Genomic DNA, 21279 nt, shown 5'->3' with positions numbered 1-21279 from the left:
GGTTATTGCTTCATAGTTTTCTTTGACCGTGAGGCCAAGCCCATCCCTACTTCAAGAGGCTAGAGACACCCTCCTGTCCTCAAGATCTCAGGGGAGGAAGGAGGGGCTCCCCCTCCACACACACACTCTGTGGGCAGGTGGGTGGGGATGTGGGGCTGGTTTTACCCTAGAAATTAGGGGTCCTGGGCTCGCCTCCTGCATCACCCTCAACAACCTATTAGAGTCTCAGCTTCCTCTTTGGCAGAAAGGGAGTTTTTCTGTGATGGCCAAATAAGACAGGGAAATCTTCGAGATAAAGAGCAAACATGTCAAGTCTCCCCCAGAGCAGAAGGAGCACGAAAGTTAGCAAGACCTTGGGTCTTTTTCCCAACTGCCAGCTCACGGCTGCGTGAGCCCAGGGAAGTTACCTAACCTCTCTGTATACAGGAGATAAGAATCTCTGGCACACAAAGCTGCTGTGAAGATTAAATGAGATGATGACAGTCAAGTGCCTAGTAGGATGCCTGGCACATAGCAAGGGATCAAAAAAATGACTTGCATTATTATTACTGTTCTTGTTATCTTTAGAGAAAAGCATGCCAGAGAATTCTGACTGGGTGATTACAAGAATGTAGCACAGCCTGGCAAACCTGTTGTTAACAGATGAGGCCACCTATAATTAATACAATCATTACGTGTGCAAATGGTGCGGCTAAGATGCTGGAGAAGGATGTTCTTTGAAGTGTGCTCAAATGACCCCCTCCCCTGGCCGCCCTCCCTCCCCAAATCTTGTTTACACTATTAATTTCATTAGCAAACTTTTCTTTTCATAAAGCAAGACAGAATTTCAAACTAGTATATATTCCAGTCAAAGGCGTTTAAAATCACTTGATGCCTGCTGCCCACTGCAGGGGGCTCTCTGCGGAGGCCCGCGCCCCACCTGAATTGTTTGGGGGGCCCATCCTCATGCTCTTCGGTCAGCCGCAGGCCCGAGGCTGCCACTTACTATCTCTGGGCCTCTTTTCCCGGTAGTGCAGGCTGAAGACCTCCACTAACTGGCTCCCCTCTGATACCTGGATCTGGGAAGGGGTGAGGGGCGGGGGTGTGTGTCTGGCACGGAGCAGGCACTGTCCGCGGAGAGAAGAGGTTCACAGCAGCTTTAATGTTGCTGCTGAGTTCCCTCAGGGCCAGGACATACCACATCAGGCATATCATCGTCCCCATTTTACAGCTGAGAAAACCCAGTCCCAAAGAGAAACTGAGGGAGTAATTTGCTCAAAGTCACATAAATATTAAGTTGCAGAACTGACTTCAAACTTGGGTCAGGTCAGTCTACCACCCTGGAGTCCACTCCTCTGGCTCTGCCCTCAAACTGCACTCAGCACAGGCCTCTCTACCTGGAGAGGACAGAGGAAGTTAATAATCCAAAAGTGATCACAGCACCTTTGTGCTGGGAGGGATCAGCAGAGACTGACCGAGGTTCTGAGCTAAAGCAGCTGAGGTTCGGCGGTCCTGTAATTTGCCCGCAGCCCCACAGGCAGGAAGGAGAAGAGCCTACAACCCAGAGCCTCTTGCCCCCGATGCTGCTTTTACATTTACGTCTTGAAACACGAGACAATTCAACAGTCCTCCTCCCCCTTGGTAGTTGGGTCAGTATAACCATCCCTGCATCCCCTGGGCCCAACACAGACCCAAGACAAAGGATGCTGAGGAAATCTTTGCTGAGCTGAACTATTCTCTTACCAAAAAAGACAATGCTGAACAGCTGGAACAGTAAGGCCCGTGAAGGAAGATGGGTGGTGTTCAAGGTTATGGGAGATCGGACCATCCTCCGTGGGAGGACATGGCCATCCTCAGCTTGGGAAGGGCCCCTTTCAGAGCATTTCCCTGCTGGGTGTCTGTTCAAGAAGCGGCAGTTAGCTGACTCTCAGTATTGGAAGAAATGACACAGAAGTCTTTAACAGATATGTTAGCCCCTTGCCTGTCCCCTGCCGGCTCTGACCCTTCCTCACTCCTTCCTTGGCCCTTGAAATTGAGGCTGGGAGAGATGTGTGATTTGCCTGAGCTCTGAAGACTGGGACTTACACTTCTTTGCTCCTTCAACAAGGCTCTCCCGTCACCCCTCCACACTAGCCAGCTCTCCCACCCCTGCTCCCCAACAACTCCCCACCTCTGGCCCTTAGAAACCTAAGGGAGCCTTGACAATGTTGGTGAGCATGACTGCCCTCTGCCCCTACCACCACAGCCACTCTGTCTGCCCAGCTAAGCAGACAGGGTACCTCCTGTGTGTGGACACTCTGCCAGGCTCTTTCCCCTTTAAATTCAAATAATCCTCACAAATATCCCAGGAAGCAGGTACAATGGGATGGAAAATGAAGTTGGACAGGTTAAGTAAGCTGCTCCAGGCTGTGGAGCTGGGAAGTGGTGGATGCAGGGCAGGTGGGCTCACTCAGGGGCTGCTCCGTGCTGGGACCCAGGGAACTCCCTGGTGGGGGTCCCCTACCTCCACGTCCTGGTCATGACTGTGACACAATGTGTCACCTACCCCTCAGCACTGTATCCGGCCAGGGGTCACTCAGCCCATCCCCCCGCCTCCAGACAAGGCTTCCATCAGCCTGGAGTAGGGATGTGCTTTCAGGACTGAGGCTCAGGGGCCGTCCAGAGCTGCCCAAGCCCAGACAAACCATCTTTCAGAGACCACCCTAAATCCCTATCCCCACCACCTCCCACAACCGCTTGTCCCTAGTCCAGCAGCCTCCAGGGCTGGGGAATGGAGCTCCTGGCAGCATGGGGGAGGGGCAGAGAGGAGACCCGTTCCCTGGAGGATGAAGGGAAAACAGGGCCGGGCTCTCAATTGCCAGCTTCTTCTTCCTCCTCCCAGACCCACCTCCCGTGGGCAGGGAGCTGTTTTGAAACCACTGCTCAGACCCTCTTAAAAATCCTTCCCACTCCCAGTCACCTTCAGGATCAAGTCCTCCCTTCCCACTGCCCTTTACTCTGTCCCTTGCCACTCCCCAGGCCAACACACAGCACATGTACACAGCAACACAGCCACCAGGCCTACCAGCAAGCCCCGTCCCTCCTCTCCAAGGGGAAACTTCCACCAGCCATCACCTTCACTCTGCGGCCCAACCACCAGCCCTGTGGAGCTGTCCTTGAGCCCCAGTGGAGTCCTCGCTCCCTTCCCTGTCCACCCACAGCCCCTCTAGTGTAGAGCCCACTGACCCATCTGCCTCCTTTGGCCAGTAGGAGCCCTTGAGGGCAGAGACTGGGTGTGACCACCCCTAGCCCACAACACAGCATGTGCCCTGGCTGGCTACAGTTTGCTGCACTGGGCTTGCCAGGGTCAATGAGCCCAGATCTAAGGCTAACCTCCAGAAGGGGAGTCTCTTGGAGGCAGACCTGACTGTAAGCCCCCCCGACCAGGTCAGGTTAGGGTCTGCCAACTGGCTCTCCCAACCCAGCTCATTAAGGGAACATGGATGGTGCCAGGCCCAGTCTTTCTATGGATGCCTGACAATGGCTGTGTCGAGAAACAGGAGATGAAGTCATCGCTCCCAGAAATAGGCTGATTAAGATGTGACGACAACGCAAACAGCGAGGCTGGACAGACACACACACTCGCTCTGTCTCCCCATGTGCTTCTCCACCCCGGGAAGTCAGGCCAGTCCTGAGCTCCTCTGGGAAGCGGAGATCATGCCAGGAACAGAGCCAGGGCAGGGAGCTTGGACACAGGTGACAGAGACGGCCTCAGGAGCAGGGGTGCCCAGGGGCTCTCTCCTTGGGGCTCCCTGTCCTGACCTGCGCTGAGGTCCCCGCCCCAGCGGCCCTCTCAGACCCCTCCAGTTTGTTTTCTCACTTTCTCCTTGGCCCACCTTCATCCCTTCCTGGGGTCTAATCCCACCTGCTCCCCGCTTTCAGCCCCCTCACACTTCTGTCCTCCCCTGCAGGGCAAGCCTGCCTAGATTCCAGGAAGGTGGGAGCTGCTACTGGCTGAGACAGGGCTCTGGGGTACAGACACTGGGCTCAGAGCTCGGCTCTGTCTTGCTGCAGCTAGGTGACCATGAGCGAGTCAATCCATCTCTCTGAGCTTACCTTCCTCATCTGTGAAGTGCAGATAGCAACGTGCCTATGTCATGGGGTGAGACTAAATGAAATATGTTGATTTGTTCATTCACCAACCTTGTATCAGACCCTGTTATGGGGGCTGGAGACACATCAGGGAACAAGACACCAACTGCCTGCTCCCCTGGGGCCTAGAGTCCAGTGTGGGAGAAGTGCGCACTGCCTGTATGGTAGTGGCAGCTGAACTCAGGTGCTAAAAGGGAACCCGCAGCAGGGCCCTGGCTTGAGGGGATGAGAAGGCTGGGTTTGACAATGTTTTTGGATGAAGCGTGGAGGGAGGTCACAGAAATCTGGGTGAAGAGTGACCCAGGAAGAGGGAACAAGGGCCAAGGTCCGGGACTGGGGCGCTGCAGGCGTGAGGGACAGGGACAAGTAGGGTAGGTAAAATCAGCAAGGTCGGCAGGAGCTGCTCATGCAGGGTCCACAGAAGGGACGAGACGCCACTGGGTGGTGTGCTGTCTGAAGCCTGCTTCAGGCCACTGGCAGAGAATGGACCAAAGGGGAGCAGAGCCGGAGTCGGAGACCAGCCTGGGGGTCGGCTGCAGGGTCTGGGTGAGAGGTGCCAGCGGCCTGGATGCGATGGCACTGGTGGTGGTATGGGAGGCACTCGGCACGTGCCTGGCACAAAGTGAATCCTCAGTACTCGTTCTCCTTGTCCCTGTCCTCGTCACCCTCGACATCCTCAGTCACCCCTAACACTGGCCAGGACTCTGCTGGTCCCAAAGCTGAAAGGCTGTCAGGCAGACCTCAGACGAGCCCTGTGAGGTGGGCAGGGCTCCTCACCCTATTTTACAGATGACCAAGTTCCTTGCTCAAGGTCTCCAGAGCAGCAGCAGGCCAGGGCCAGCACTCAGCTGAGCAGGCATATCTCCTCCACGTGTCCCCCAGCCCTGCCCAGGGCCCCGTCCTCCACCAGCTCTGTGTCCCAATCCACACGGGGCCTCCACCAGGGAAAACATTCGACTCCCAACAGCAGCAGCGCCAGTGAGGCATGTCACAGACTTCTGAGTGCTTTTCTATCTTCTCTCTCACTCGCCGAGAGGGAGGTACTCCAGGCCCCACTACACAAGAGAAGTGCCCTCGAATCTCCATTTAGGAGTTTTCCTAAGCTAGGCAAGTACTCCACCCTAGGCCTGGCTGCCCCCACTCCTGCCACCCCCGTTTAGCAACCTGCTGAAGAATAAATTAAATGCCAGAGCTCAGCTAATCCATTCTTGCCAAAAGAGAGCACTGTGTATCTGTTGCTGTGGGCATGGGAACCTGGCATGGAGACTCTGGGGTGGTGTTTCTCAGAGTAGGCTACTGGGTAAAAACACAAAGCCCTAAACCCCGTTCCAGACTTGGGAAGTCAGAATATCTGAGGGAGTGCCACGCACCCAGCCTTTATTAATAGGCACTACAGGTAACTGACATGCATGCCAGTTTCAGAGCTTGCTACTCAGGAGGTGGTGTGCAGACCAGCACTAATCGTGCCACCAGGGACTAGAAATGAGAAGTCTTTCCCGCCCATTTGACCTACTGAATCAGGATCTGCATTCAAACAAGATGCCTAGGTAATCCAGTCCCTTAAAGTGGGGGAAGCCTTACTCTTGATCATTAGTTCCCTGGTTGGTTGTACACTGGAGTCACCCAGGTCACTTAAACACATGACTGTGGTCTGGGTTCTGCCCCCTGGAGATCCTGACTTAACTGGTCTGGAGGGTGACCTGAGCAGTACAAATTTTTTAAAGTTCCCCAGGTGATTCTAATGTGTAGCCAAGATGGAGGACCACTGCTTTTAGGTGGTGACCAAGATGCATCCTAGCAGAAGGAAGTCGGTGTGTTGAATGGATTTTGAAACTCATAGAAGGGACAATAATCTGAAGACAGAGTTCTTTGGATTGAAGAAGCAGGACCACAGAGAGGAAGAAAAGTATATCTATTTTTAAGTTCCAGAAAAGGCTGGTTTGGAAAACCACGAAACAGGCCATGGAGGAGGAGAACATAGATCTTACTTCAGCATGCCACCCAGTAACCTTTGGTAGGAAAAGAGGGCTTCTGCTACTTCTCAAGCCAAACCCAAGAAGACTTCAACCCTCTTACATGCTGGAGTAAGAGACAGTCTAGGTGGAAAATAAACAATAGCTAGAGGAATAATCTAGGATATGTCCAAAGGCAATCTTAGAAACTGAAAGGCCCCAATCTGTGAGTATTTGAGTCCCAACCGTGGCATAGAAGTGCTTGCTGAGAGTGAACCAGAAGAAAGCAAATCAGGACAAGGAGGACCCAGACACATGGAACTTCTGGGTAGTGGCCACTAAGTGGACCACTGAATTAAGCACAGAAGCTCAAGCATCACGTCAAAGACCATGAGATACTGAGCTATTCTTCAGCCAGAGGCCAATAACTACGGATGATGCTCTTGGACCAGGTGCCCCTTTCTCCACCCCTGGACAACAGGCACCCCCTTCACTATTCCATTCCTTGGGAGAGTGGCCACAGAGGGAGGAAAGAGAGAGTCTTGATGAATACTTACCCAAATGACATTAAGTCTGAATCTAGAAGTGACTGCAAATATTAAGGTTTTCCACCATCATGGAAATGGAGGCTTTGAGAGTTACATGGAATTCACTTATAGAAAAATGAGGAAGGTTCCGTGTCTAATTCCTGTATTATGCATGCAAATTTCAAATTAGGCTACACTAGCTAACAGAATCTGGTCACCTGCCTATAAGGCAGTTTTCCTCTCATTAGCCTCCTGGGGACTTGGTGTCAAGATAGAAAGCCTTCTTTGAATGGCACTCTTTCACAAGAAGATGGGATCAGGGAAAATATTGCAAGATTATGAAGCTCAAGACATCTATATTTGAGAGGCAGAACTGGGACCAGAACTCAGGTCTACTGAGTATGATGTCCAGACGAATTCTGAAAGCCTCAAGACTATCTTGAGAAGGGGTGATGGAAAAATTCAACTAAGTGGCATTAACAGTCCTACCTTAGTAAAGAGCATTTACTTTACATACAGATGGATATACTGCATTAATGTCATTGGTTACTGTAAATTGAATCAGCCTCAGTGCATAAAGCTGTTGACTAGTGAATGGCCTCACATGACTTTTCTCTGATTGTCAAGAAGGGATGAACAAGAGGTAATTAAGAGGTGACTAATTACTGACATTGCAATTACTTTAGCTTCTCCTTGTCTTACTTCTTTACCCAACTCCCTGGAGGGAACATTCCTTGAGAGAACAGTTGTTTCACATTCCTCTTCTTCCTGGCCCTTATTTAGAAGTCTTCAAAGGAAGTTGATAGACTGGCTATGTGATCCATACAGTCTCTATTTCCTTTCCCTTGTGGAAGGCATGGCCATTCTCTGTCAAGTTCCCTGGTACTAAGGGAAGACTATGATGAATGTAAGGAATAGTACTAACTTTCTAAAATAACTGTTTCTCTAAAATTGCAACCCAGGATTTGAATGGTGACTAATGATTTCATTAATTATCCTGCCATATTTGGGGAAGAAATCATAGGGGATTTCATTTTGGGGTTATTTAAAATAGAATAGATTATGTATGAGACACCCCCCCCCTCAAAAAAAGCCTAATCATCATTGATTAGGTTAGTATAATATAACCTAAGACAATTAATTTAACTAGATGCCCTTGAAAATGCCACAGGTAGAACACACTCCTATACAACATAATACTAAAACTGCTTTGAGCCCACTGCAATGTCTATGTGAGTGCCATGAAAAACTTCTGGCAAATTTATAAGAATAAACTGCAGTAACCTTTTTGCCTAATTCCAGAGGGGAAGAGAAAGTTGAAGGATTGAAATTAGTCATGTATATTTAGTCAGTTAGTTTACTGAATGCTCCCCCAAACCAGAAAAAAAAAAGCTTTACATATGGAAAATACTCAATTAGGGAACAGGGTGATGGAGGAGACAAAGTTTCAATAAATAGTTGAAGCTGTCAGTTAACTACTAATGATTTGTAAGTATTTATTGAAACCATCTTATAAATAACTAACATAAAAGTGAAAACTGAACCACAAAACCAAGAAGTCTAATGTTCTTTGCTAAAATCCCTGATTACTGAAACAATCCTTTAAAACAGCACTGCGTGCATAAAACATGAATTACCTCACTGTGCTTTACGGATTTCTACTGAACTCTCTACATGAATTAGGCGATCAAGAATAGTCTATGATCTATATCATGGACCCGTTCTTTTTGCTTCACTTTAAAAAACGTCAACCTATCTTTGGAAAACCCCCAAATGTGGCTGGAAAATATTTATGCTCCAAAACCATGAGCTTTATGACACAAATGTTGAGGTGCAGAAGTTAATTCATAGGCACTATGTGCTCAAAAGGGAATTACAGGGTTAAAATAAACTGCTCTAAAAGGGATATGATGCAAGCTGTCTTTGTCAGTGGAGAACACATTACTGAGGGGTTTCAAATAAAAACTTTTGTTGCCCAATTGATAAGTTTTATATCCAGTGCAGTTTTTAAAAAGCCACCTTGCTTCTTTTAACATCATTTCTTGACAGGAAAGGGAATATTTGTTTTGTCTGTCTTCAAAGTCTCATGAAAGTTGCTCCGGAATCTTACCCAAAGAATCTATGCCACGTTTAAGCTTGACTGTAGCCTGGACAAGAGAACTGCTTACACATGATGCATTTTCCAGAGAATGGCTCCTTCCAGGAAGTGGACTCTCTCATGGGAAAAGAAAGCAAACCTTACCTGGGTAATCATTCTTGTCTATGTCTGAATCACCTCTTAAAGTAAAGCCAAATCCAGAAGGGAACAGCCTGTGAGGCCCAGACTCCTTGAAGAATCTGGGAAGCCTTGACGTTTAAGCCATTCTTGTTCCCGTTGTAAATGAGCACGTTGCCTCTCTGATCCTTGCCTGCAAAGGGTGCACCAATGGCAACATCTACAAACAGAGACATATAAACATTTTTTTAAATAAAGAAGAATGTTTTAGACATAGAATGCAGTATAATCAAAGAGCAGTACCATGCAGCCCAAAAAGCTTATTAAGTTTTCCATGAAAATCTGTAGTGCTGCAGCAAGAGTCAATTATTTGCCATCTTTTATCCATTCAAGAAATATTTACCAAGGGCCTACTCTGTCTTGGGTACAGTGAGTACAACAATGAACCTGACACTGCTTTTAGAAAGTTTATATTCTAGAGCAGGTCATGGACAACTTGAATAAAGAAATAAGTCAAGAAGATAGAAAGCAACAAATGCTACATAGAGAATCTTAAAAATATTGATACAGTGCAGTGACTGGATTGTGATTTTAGATTCCATGGTCAGACAAGGTGTCTCTAAGGCCCATCTTGAAACTGAAATCTGGGAACATGATGGAACCAACCAGGTGGAATCAGAGGGGCAAGTGTTTCCAGCAGAAGGAGTTACTGTGCAAAGGCCCAAAGATGGAGGGAGCCTGGCAGTCAGAGGGTGGTCTACATGGGAACCTAGTGAGTGACAAGGAGGAAGAGCTGGGACAGACCACCAGGCTGGTAGACTAGATGAGGCTCCTCTGCAGTGTACGTTAGAGATTCTTGTTAAAAGAAATAACCTTCTCCATGGTGTTGCAAATGGCATTATTTTAATTATTTTATGGCTGAAAAATAAATTTAAATCACCTTATAGATTTTTTCATGTAAAGGAAAAAAGAAAAGAAATAACCTCTTTCACAAAGATTATATCCTTGAATGATGATGTCACCCATGATATAGGCAACACCCATTTCACAGCTAAGGACTCTGGGAAACCAAACAGCGCTCTTATGTCTGACTCCTACTTAAACACAGCACTGAATGCAAACCACCTTCCAAATATTGTGCTCACCAGGATTGTTCTAAATAATACACATAACTACTGAAATTTACATGAAAAAGAGCACCAGAAACACAATACCCAAACAGCCCCACACCGCATACCACAGCATGTGTCCTCATTTTGTTTTTCATCTGTTTGTAAGCCTGATAAGACTGTATAAATTGTGAACCAATTTTCACGACATAAAAGGATCATAAATCCACTTTCACTTAACAGGTAAGGATGAACGGCCTAAAAACTCATACTGTTGTAGAAAATAAAGATATGGTCATCTGGTAGGTAGAAAGGGGCACCTTCTTCACATCTGAGTCAGTGAGCTTACATGTGACTCTCAATTGAATCCCATTTGGGCATTATTTTACCTACTTGATACTCAAGGACACCAAGGCTCCAAGAAGTAGAACCCATTTTAAATCATTAGAAATGTTTCTCTTAGCTCTTAAAAACAGCATTAACGGTTCAGGAGAAAGTAAAAATAGAAGAAAAGAGGATGAAAAAGATGACTCCACAGATAACTTAGCATCATTTATTTCCTTTGGGGCTCAGGAATAGGGCAGTTTTTGAAAGCAACAAATCAGATAAAGATGAAATTGTCTTTAAAAAATTTCCCTGGAACCATAAGCCTTTAATGTGCATTCATGTTTTATGGTACTTTAAAAATTACTAACCATACATTGCTGAGACATAGTTTGTTTCAAAGAAATCATACAAAGTATAAAGTATGTGCTCCTTGCCAAAGGTACTAATGAATACTTTGATTTGATAGGAATACTCCTTAAGCTATTTTATTGGTGCTAATTCTTATTACTCCTTCAAACTTCAAGACACTCACTATACCCAGCTTCTTAATTTAAAGGTCCTAAAAAGTGTATGCAAAATTTTGTGTGAGCTGGCATATACCTTCTGAGGAGAGGCACTTAGAAGGCATTCATTAATTCTTACCTTACAGAACCACAATCCTAAACTAAGAACTTAATACTACTTTATGACAATGAAGGTAGTTTTAAGGTGAAGTTTATAGACCAATTAAAATTCAGCATAACTCATACATAACCCATTTGGATTACTCAGAAGGCAATATATTTACTAATATATCAACATATATTTATTTGTTTTGACCCTGTTCATATAGAAGAATCTCTGGTTCTCTTCAAGTCAGTAATCCAAACATCAGTTTTAAAAATAATTGTTGCTTTATTCAGAGCTGTTATAGGACACCCTAAATCAATGGAGAAAATTTCCATGTAACATCTATGTTTGCCAAAACTAAATAAAGTTTAAACTGTCCCTAGGATTTTTGGATAGTTTATTAAGGACCAATCATAAGAGCTGTACCACACACACCATTGTGAAGTCTGTTGTTTCTTTCATGTCACAGTAACATAAAATTGTGGCACATGAGTAATTTCCATGCATTGGTGTAAATTACCATTGTATCCATCTTGGTTCAGGTCTCCTAAGTGTGCCACAGCACTACCAAATCTCCCGAAAATCTCAGTGCCTGTGAGGACCTGTGGGTCCCTGAAGACGAGTTCGCTCTCTTGCAAATACAGGTAAACTTGCCCTACTTCTCTAGGGTTGCTCTCAAATTCTCGTTCCATAAAGAGAGGTGCCCCAATCAATATGTCATCCATCCTGCAGGGAACAAAGAGAGAAGTCAGCATGCTGGCAGACATGAGATCATTTTCAGTAGATTTCTAATCAACTAAATTAGTGCATTTCCATTGGCATTTTTCATTTTCCAAGGGACATTTTTAATCGTCATTATTTCTTTCACTGCTTAGTTATGTCTAAGGAATAGAATGCCGTAAGAAAATAAGAGTTGTTAAACCGTCACATTGAATTTTTTAGCTATGTTAAAAAATAACTAGTTTAAGAAAACCACAGATATTGCATCCTTTTTGGCTTTTTAATGATTTTCCACAAAATGTAGTCATACAAGTAAAACATATCAAAAAGACCTAAATATGCTTTTCTAAATGTAGATGAGAGCTTGTCTACAATTTATACAACTGTGCATTTATATTATGAAGTTTTCTTGCAGTAATAAGGTTTAACATAAATTTTGTCTTCCTCTTGTTACCTGCGTTTAAATAAAACAGAGGCCAGAGAAGGTTACTGTACCGACTAGAAAGATAGAAAACAACACTTTCCTCCCAAATGCAGATTTATAGTTTTTCTTTGTAAATATAGATAGATATTATAGCAGGAAACTGGTAGATAATTTTTCAGGTTGAAAAAAATTCAAGAAAGAGATAGCAAGCGGATTGCTACATTTAGGTAAAACATTCCCTTAGAAATGTTCCAAATGCATTTACTTGCCATGCTTCTGTGCTCTAGGCCAAAAGGAGAGCAGAGATTGGGGCTGTTCCAAGTCTCTGGCTTTCCCTGGGAGGAATCGCATTGCCTCTCTTTCTTTTATTATTATTGTCAGTATGAAGAGGCATTTGTTAAATACCTAATTGTGTGTGCTGCTGCCTTGTAGTTCAAAGGCGTCTAAAACCACCGGTTCTTTAGTGCAGAGATTGAGCTGGGCCATTTGCTCATTCTCTAAAGAAAGAACAAAGCCATATAATTGGTCCCTGAGGGTATGAACAGGACATGGGACTGACATATTGACTCACTCCATTTCTCACTGCCAACACTGCAGAGTTCTAGAAATGCAAAAATATTTGACCTGTCATTGTAAAAGATTAGTACATCCATGGAATCTTTGGATTCTTGGAGAATTATGACAGCACTGATTTATCTTCTTAGAAGTGTATTTCCCTAGATATTTAAGTGTAAGTCTTCTAAAATGTTCTAAATGCCAAAAAAGGAGACAGACATTTGTTCTTAATTAATAATTGTGTTCTCATGAAGTTGAGAGACAGTAATCTTGGATTCATTTGGTTCAATGTGCCTTGTAGAATATTTTGCATTTAGTGTCAATATTAATTTATATTAGCAACACCACTTAAGAGACACAGTATATATTGTTGTTTAGGCTGGTGTTTTTACATCCTCATTTGCAACTCATTAGTGGATTGTGAAATCAGTGTAATGGATCTTGATGAGCAATTTTAAAACACAAAATAGAATACAATAGAAAACATCACAGTTAATGTGTTACACATAATAAGGGTAAATATTGTTCCACGAACTGTTTCAGTTGTGTGTAGTGGGTTGCAGTATCAAACGTATTTCTGATTATGAATCCACAAGGCCAAAAAATCATCAGAAAGCCACTGCAGTAGGCTATGTGTGCTATTACACTATTTCAAAGTGTATTTATCACAACCTTTTTTTGAATATACCCAATTCAAATTTAAAGTTTAACAATATTAGTAAAGATGTTTAACACTGACATCCTGAAAAAGTAGTTGTGTTAGCAGGCTGGATGCCATTCTAAGAATATGTAACATATATAAAATATATATTATATATATTTAATCTCAAAAAAGAACAATGATGAATAAATAATATTAATGAGGTTGTTACTAAAAACCATCTTCTCTGGGTCATGTTGGTGGTTTGGATGAGATCTAAGTTATTATGTAAAAGCATTTTATAAAAGTAGAATATATACACTAAATTTCATCGTATCTGAAATGTCTAATGTTTAAGCAGTTTTCTTTAAATTTCTGTGTAGCATTCACACAGGTTTTATTTGTATTTCTTTTTTATGCCTAAACCCACTCTAATAATATAATACAACACAAAGTGCAACTTCTCATCCTTCATGTGCTCTTTGAGATAAAACATTATAAATATTTTCCTGAAAAGCAAAGCATAAATATAGGGATAGAAAGAGAGGGAGGATAAGGGAACCCATCTATGAGAATTCATTATGAAGAATCTGAATTCAAGTTTTCTGCAGCCAAACGGTGTTTCATATGTTATATGTAATAATTGTTATATGTAATAATTAACACATAAATTTCATGTTTCTTTTTTCCCAGTAGTCCATTTTGCATGTTAATGCCTTGAACTGATTTTCAGAATGTAGTTATTTATTAAGAGAATACAGGTTAGAAAACTGTATAGTAGAATTGATATCTCATCAATTTAATTATTTTTATGATAGCGAGAATTAACATAGCTTGTCATTTATGTTACTAAAATCAGTTTAATTTGCAACTTATGTTTTGGTTTTCTAGATTTTCTACTTAACTGAATCATTAATGATCTCTCCTCTATGAGCAAACACACTTGGATTAAATCTAGCACCAAAACTTAGTTACCCAAAGCTGCTTCTTTTCAAATAAATTTTCTCTGAAATGCTCTCAAGTTAACTAACTGCTAAGAATCTCTTTTAGTTCCTTTTGGCCCTGCAGTGGCTAGAAACAATCCAGTGAATTAAACTGTAATTCTGTAAATTTGTGAAATAGTATTAATACTATAAAGTCCAAAAAGCTGTAAGAAAATAAAAAACAGATTTTCTTGCTTAGGTCCAAGAGGAAAATACTATCTCCCTTTGTTGTTAATTTTGTCCAGAATTTCGTAACAGTGTTTATATTGAAAGACTCTGTAGCTTTGGCTATTTTTAAGATTAACTGGTTAAGTTAATTTCACCAGCTTGTTTATAGTTTCAAAACAGGCACAGGCTTGACAATATCATCCGCAACCAGCGTTCTGGCAACTGTTTGTTCTAAATTTTGGAGCCCACTCCTAACACCTGGACATCTTTTCTGATTATAAAAAAAAACCCACTGGGGACATTCCCACCAGCTTATTTATTTTGTTGCAATACTTAATGACATTGTCTTTTTTTTCCCCTGATGTTGAGTTTTGGAGCATCTGTAGGGATTTTGCTTTTGTTGCATGGCGGATGCAGAGGATGACACACCCTGTCGAAGGATGCTCACTAGGTAGCCTTGTGCACAGCATTACTTAATTATTTCTCTGATGGAGAAAGGAAAGTCTGGTTCAATCCCACAGAACTTGGAAGTCTTAACTTCTGAACCACAAACTAGCTGAGTGATGCTCTTCATCCTATTCTGAGTAACTGCACAACATCCACTTAGGGCCAGGGCTTAAAAGGAAACAGTCAGGCTATTTTTTTTTTTTTAAGGATATTGAGAAATGAGAAATTGGGTAAAGAATGGGAATTAAATCTCAATTCTAGGATGGAACTCTGCTGGGTGATTAATGCTCATGTATAATTCCTTCATCACTGATAAATGCTGGAAAAGCTAGAAAGGGCTTTGTGAATTAAAATCATAGGAGTTACAGACTCTGTAAAATTATTTATGAGTTAAACTAATGACTAGGTAAAATGCAGAAGACTAGTATGGCTATTTTTAATATAATCAAACAAACTGACTTTCCTTATATGCCATGCTGCTAAAAACCATTCATAATGGAATTTTTTAATCAGTCAGTTGTTTTTAGCAACACTAAAGACAATCTTAAAGTTCTTTGGGTGAAAATAAGTGAAATTATGCTCTTATATTTGTATAAAATGAAAGTCTGACCTCATCTATAAAAATAATGAAAACTAATAAAATGCACATTTAATAAACAGATTCTCATCAACAGCTAAAACAGAGCAAAAACTTAAACACACGTTACTCTTCTATCACAACCCTTATTAAGTCATTGAAATCTATATGTATTCTGTACATATGTGTATATGTATACCTATATACACATGTATATATACAGATAATATATATGTTTTTATTTATATGTCATCAGATATAGATAGATCTATATCTGTATATATATGTGGAATCTAAAATGAAAATTCAGAGAAGCAGAGTGTGGTGCTTACCGGGGTGGATATGTCAGGGAAATAGGGAGATATTGGTCAAAGGGTACAAAGTTGCAGCTAGGCAGGATGCATACGTTCTAGGGATGCAGCATACAGCACAGTGGCTACAGTTAATAATACTGTATTACATACTGGAAATTTGCTAAAAGAATAGATTTTGGGTGCTCTTACTGTGCACGCACACATACACATATATGCACACAAAAGGTTACTATGAGACAGATGGACCACATGGTTGGATGGTTGGATGAATATAAATGAATCACACAGATGGGTATGTTCATGTGATTGAACGTAGTGATCATTTCACTATATATATGTACACCAAAACATACTTTAAGCCTTAAATATATACAATTTTTATTTTAAAATATTTAAAAGGTTACTGAATTTCTTCAGTGACAAGTATACTAATTTATCCTGGTTTCCCAATTTTTAAAAGTAAGTATAAAAACACAAAAAAAAGTAAGTGAGAGGCACATTAGTCATTTTACTCACTTACTAGGTTGAAAATTCCTAATCCTTACAGATTATAAACCCTTGAAGACTGAGATTATATATATATAATATTATATATATATATATATTTCCTACTAGGTGTTTTTTAGAGCTTTGTAAAGAGCTCTCTGTATACAGAGAATACAGAGAAAATTTCTGTGGAGCAAGTCAGCAGAAGTTGTGTAAACAATTAAGGTCTTCCCCTACTTAATGTGTACTCTTGAGCGATTCACTTAACTTCTGTCTCATTTTCCTCAGTGGTGAATTTTAGATAGTTTCACTGGATTGTAGTATGGATCGTCCCATGTTATTATACATATTACACACAAAGGCATTTTGAGAGAGAAAAAAAAAAGCATGGTCTGCTAATAATTAATGATCAAATTTTGCTGTTTAATGGCATATTAGGTTCTACCATTGTTTCAGTGGACATTTCTGCCTTGGAAACTGCTAACCAACTGGGGAGACCCAATATGTCACACCCAGGAAAACTATATGAGATAGCGATTTATGTTTGCTGCAAATCTTATACATCCTGAGGGTCCCTGCTAGAAACCTTGTCTGGAATTGAGAATGACAGAAGTGTTATCTCAAAATGAGGCCACATGCACCCTGACATGGAACCATCACAGCAGCTTAGGAAGAATCACTGACACGTGCATGATTTGCTGCCTTCCTTTTCTTGTTCTGCTAAGATTTCTGGGATTACAGGTTTATGTCTCTGTCCTGATGGGTTGCTTTGTACCTTCCCTGGGGATGAATATCCTGCCATGGAGGTGAGGATACTGGCTGCCACTATAATTAGTGGTTTTCGGGCCCCATCCTGGGATCAACTATAAACCTAGAAACCCAAGATGCCTTGTTTTCCCTATTTGTGTCTACTTGAAAGCCAACAATATCAAGTTATTGTTCTAGAAACACAAGTGTGCAAAGATGATGGCAAATTATATCTGCATTATTGTAATCTCAGACTTCATGTGAGCTATCTTTACTTGGGATAAAATACAGATTCCAGAGTATACTCATTTATTATAGGACCTTGAATGTACATAGCATCTAATTAATTAAATTAGCAATTTAATTAGCATCTAATTGAATTAGCAATTATAATTAGTAATTGAGCAGCAAATAATATACAGACTGAGAATCCATATGTATTTTTTCTTTAAGAATGGCAATATTAAGATAATAGATGAATTTGATTCAAAGCAGTCTACAGAATTCAGAATATATTGCCTAAGAAGAAGAAATAATGTGCACAGCAATTTTTTGAGAACATCAAGAAAAACAAATTATCACTGGAAAATTCCTGTGTTTGTTACTACCATGTTGTTTTGATCACAAGAAACCAATGATGTCCTTTATTCACAAGGTTTCTTTTGTGACACTGGGGGAAAGTTGAAAGGATTCAAAAGGGAGTGAACTATGGAAGGAAACACACTGGGTGATTTGTGCCCTATAAAATGCTGCCTGGCTCCCAGGAGAGAAGCCTGGTGGGTGATGTGTTACTATCTATTGAGAGAAATGTGTCTATACTTATTCTGAGGGCCACTGTCAGAATTTTTGTTTTCGCTAAAGAATGGGCTTCCTAAATCTGGACAGTATGCCATGTTTTGGACTCAAGCTCATCCTCTGCCATTTTCTCTCCAAATGGCTAAAATGCTCTGATGACAAATACAGCCCACACGGGTTACACGTTTTCAAGATGATTCTATTTGTTACTTTCTTTTCACAACTCAGAGAGCTGAAGATGAAAGCAACTTCGTTATACATTATCTGCATCCAGAATAAGATTACATTCACATATACCTTCAAAATAAACCCAGAAACAGACTCACATAGAAAACAAACATGGTTACCGGGGTAAAAGGGGATGGGAAGGGATAAATTAAGAGTTCAAGATTTGCAGATACTAATTACTGTATATAAAATAGAGAAACAATAAGTTTCTTCTGTATAGCACAGAGAACTGTATTCAATATTCAACTGTATTCAATAGTAAGCTATAATGAAAATGAATATGAAAACAAATATATGTATATATATGTATTACTGAAACATTATGCTGTACACCAAAAATTGACATAATGTTGTAAAAACTGACTATACTTCAATAAATATATATATTTTTTTCCAGTTACTGCTCTGGTCCAAGCCACTGTCATACCTCACCTGGCTTATCTCAGTGGGCTCCCAGAAGGCCTCGTGGCCATTGAGACTCAATAAACAGAGCCTTCCCACTAAAAGTGAAGTGGGAGCAGGCCACTGCCTTGCTTAGAAGCCTCCAGTGGCTCTCAAGATCATGTGTCTTTCTTGGAAACAGACTCATTCTATTTGTGGCAGAGTCTGCATGGTACCATGTAAAGCAGTTTGGAGTAAATGCAGTGGCTCACAAAACTTCATAATCCCACTCCCCACTGTCATCTCTCCAAGCTTCTTTGATATTCCTTGAACTTGCCAGCAGCTGTCACCTCCTCTGGGCATCTGAACACCCTTCCCTGGATATTATCATGTTTTGCTCCCTCACCTAACCTAACACCAAGGCCTTCCCTATTTACCTGATTAAAAATTGCATCCCTCCCAATTTTTCCTATCCCCTTTTGTTTTTGTATATATTTTTTTAAGTTTCATTAATAGACTTCATTTTTTAGAGCAGTTTTAGGTTCAAAGCCGAAATGAGCAGAAAGTACAGACACTTCCCATACATCTCTGGCCACAAGCACAGCCTCCCACACGGTGAACATCCCACACCAGACGGTACGGTACATTTGTTACAACTGATAAACCTGCACTGACACCTCATAATCATAAAGTCTGCAGATTACACTTGGGTTCACTCTTGCTGGTGCACATTCTATAAGTTTGGAAAAATGTATAATGCCACGAATCCACCATTGTAGTACCATACAGAGTAGTTTCATGTCCCTAAAAATCCTCTGTGTTCCACTCAACTCATCCCTCTTTTCACCACTAACAGCTGGTAACCACTGGTCTTTTAACTGTCTCCGTGGTTTTGCCTTTTCTCTGCAAAGTGGAATTGTAAAATATGAAACTTCTTCATACTAGCTTCTTTCACTTAGCAATATGCATTTAAGGTTCTTCCATGTCTTTTTTTTTAGCTTGATAGCTCATTTCTTTTTGGCGCTGTGTGATATTCCATTGTCCAGATGTCCCACAGAATACTCATACATTTACCTGGTAAAGGACATCTTGAGTGCCTTCAGCCCTTCTGTTTTCATTTTTTCCCTCCATAGTGCTCATCACCATCTAACATATTCTTGACTTGACTCATTTATTTTTGGTATGTAGCTCCTACCTCAACTCCAGTATAACCTTTGTGAGGGTGGAGGTTTCTGTACTATACAGAGGTCACAGCTAATGCCTATCATGATGTATCTAAAGTGCTTAGCCCGTATCTTGGAACATAGTTAAGATTCTTCAGCTATGTGCTTCTTACAAAAACGTGAGGTCCATGAAAGCAGAGACCTATTCTGCCTTATTCACTGTGATATTCTGGGCACCCAAAAAAGTGCCTGGCACATTGTAGGGGCTCCAGCAATTTATTGCATGGATAATCAGTTCAACTTAATTCACTGGTTTTCTTATTTAATCTTGTGTTTTATCTGACAGGTGCTTTTAGTGGGTCAAAGACATGCTTAATAATAATTTTCTTTGAAGTAACGGCTTAAACATGACCATAATTTATCATGCTGTTTGGTCCAAGCTCAACTGTAATTTACTGCCATGATCTAAAAAATATATTATTTCATCTTCTGCATGGGTGTCACTAGAATGGCAGTTAATGTCAGGAGAAAAAATATTGATGTGCAAAGGTTTTATGAATGTATCATATGCAAGGGAAGAAGATGAGAAAATTCTTCAATGACTATGGATTTCAAATGGCCGAGGACTATTCAATTCATATAATTAAAGACAAAAAAAAGTAAAACAGTCCTTTCTTAGAAGTGGCAGATGTGGAAAATCTTGGTAAACATAAAATAGGATAACAGAGATTTCTTTAGTAGATATATCCTCTTGCCCTGAACTGAAAAAAAGTTAAAACAAGAGAGCCTCTATCTTGTCAAGGATGTATGGACGGATGTAATTTATGCAGAAAAAAAATATTACATTTATAAGGATGAGTATAGTATCTGGTGAGTGAGGAAGTTCTTACAAACTTACCCATCATTGTTAATATCTGATACTGCAACTGTATATCCAAAATAAGATGCCATCTGCAAAGGAAAACCATAAGATGATGCATTCCGTGTTCAAAAAGTCACTTTTATTGTGATCTCTCAATTTTCCCTGAAAGATTAGCCTCATTGCCGCACATTTTTGCATTTAAATTCATAGACCCCGGGACATGGACAGAGTCTTTGAGTCCTTTAGTTTAACCCTTGACCTGGTGCATAATTTTCCTCACAATATCCCTGACATCTGCTTGGACATTCTCTGGAGATGTTCAACAATCAGCCCACTCAATTTGTAGTGTTAACTCTTAGAATGTTCTTTGCTAAAATTGGTCTTTCTGTAACTTCTAGTTCTTGATCCTCCTACTTATTCTGCAATCTGGAATGTCACAGAACAAATCTAATTTCATTTCCACATGAAACCTCACATGGAAATATTTTCAGCCAGCTCACCATCTTCCTTAGAGATACAATATGTGATACCAAAGAAAAGATGATACCTCATGAGCTCACTGACAGAAGTTAAGTAGGATGTACATACAGTCTTTATATCACTGAAGCAAAAAAAACAGGTTTCAATTTTGGGGTAAACCACTTCTCAGTATCAATTCATACTGAGTTTATCACCTGCTAAATTTTCTAGGTCTTTAACGAGTGTAAATTGTGTGCCTAATCTCCTCATGTTCTAGCTCTTACATGTGTTTTTCAACCTATGTTTTCAAGATCATAATCCTTTCAACCTTAACCTATAGTTTTAGGTTGTCAAGTTTTGTTTGTTTGTTTGTTTTCATATTCTGCCATCCAGTGCTTTAGCTGACTTAGCCTCCCATCACCTACAAATTTAATCAGACTACAGTCCACTGGAAAGTATGCTTCTCAGAAGGCAGAGAATT

At 41.4% G+C, this 21279-nt stretch overlaps 1 protein-coding gene across 1 annotated transcript in view; it reads right to left on the bottom strand.

Annotated features, from left to right (window-relative positions):
* The window catches only part of ITGA8 (integrin subunit alpha 8), a 172404-nt gene that overhangs the window by 110626 nt on the left and 40499 nt on the right, over positions 1-21279 (bottom strand). The window contains 4 exon segments of the mRNA XM_032474106.1: positions 8832-8892; positions 8894-9024; positions 11370-11575; positions 20376-20428. Coding sequence (XP_032329997.1) covers positions 8832-8892; positions 8894-9024; positions 11370-11575; positions 20376-20428 — 451 coding nt within the window.

This window comes from Camelus ferus, chromosome 35 (genome assembly GCF_009834535.1).
Source record: "Camelus ferus isolate YT-003-E chromosome 35, BCGSAC_Cfer_1.0, whole genome shotgun sequence".
Taxonomy (NCBI): Eukaryota; Metazoa; Chordata; class Mammalia; order Artiodactyla; family Camelidae; genus Camelus; species Camelus ferus.
Note: the sequence above shows the minus strand (reverse complement) of the source record. Positions and strands in the feature narration are given on the sequence as shown.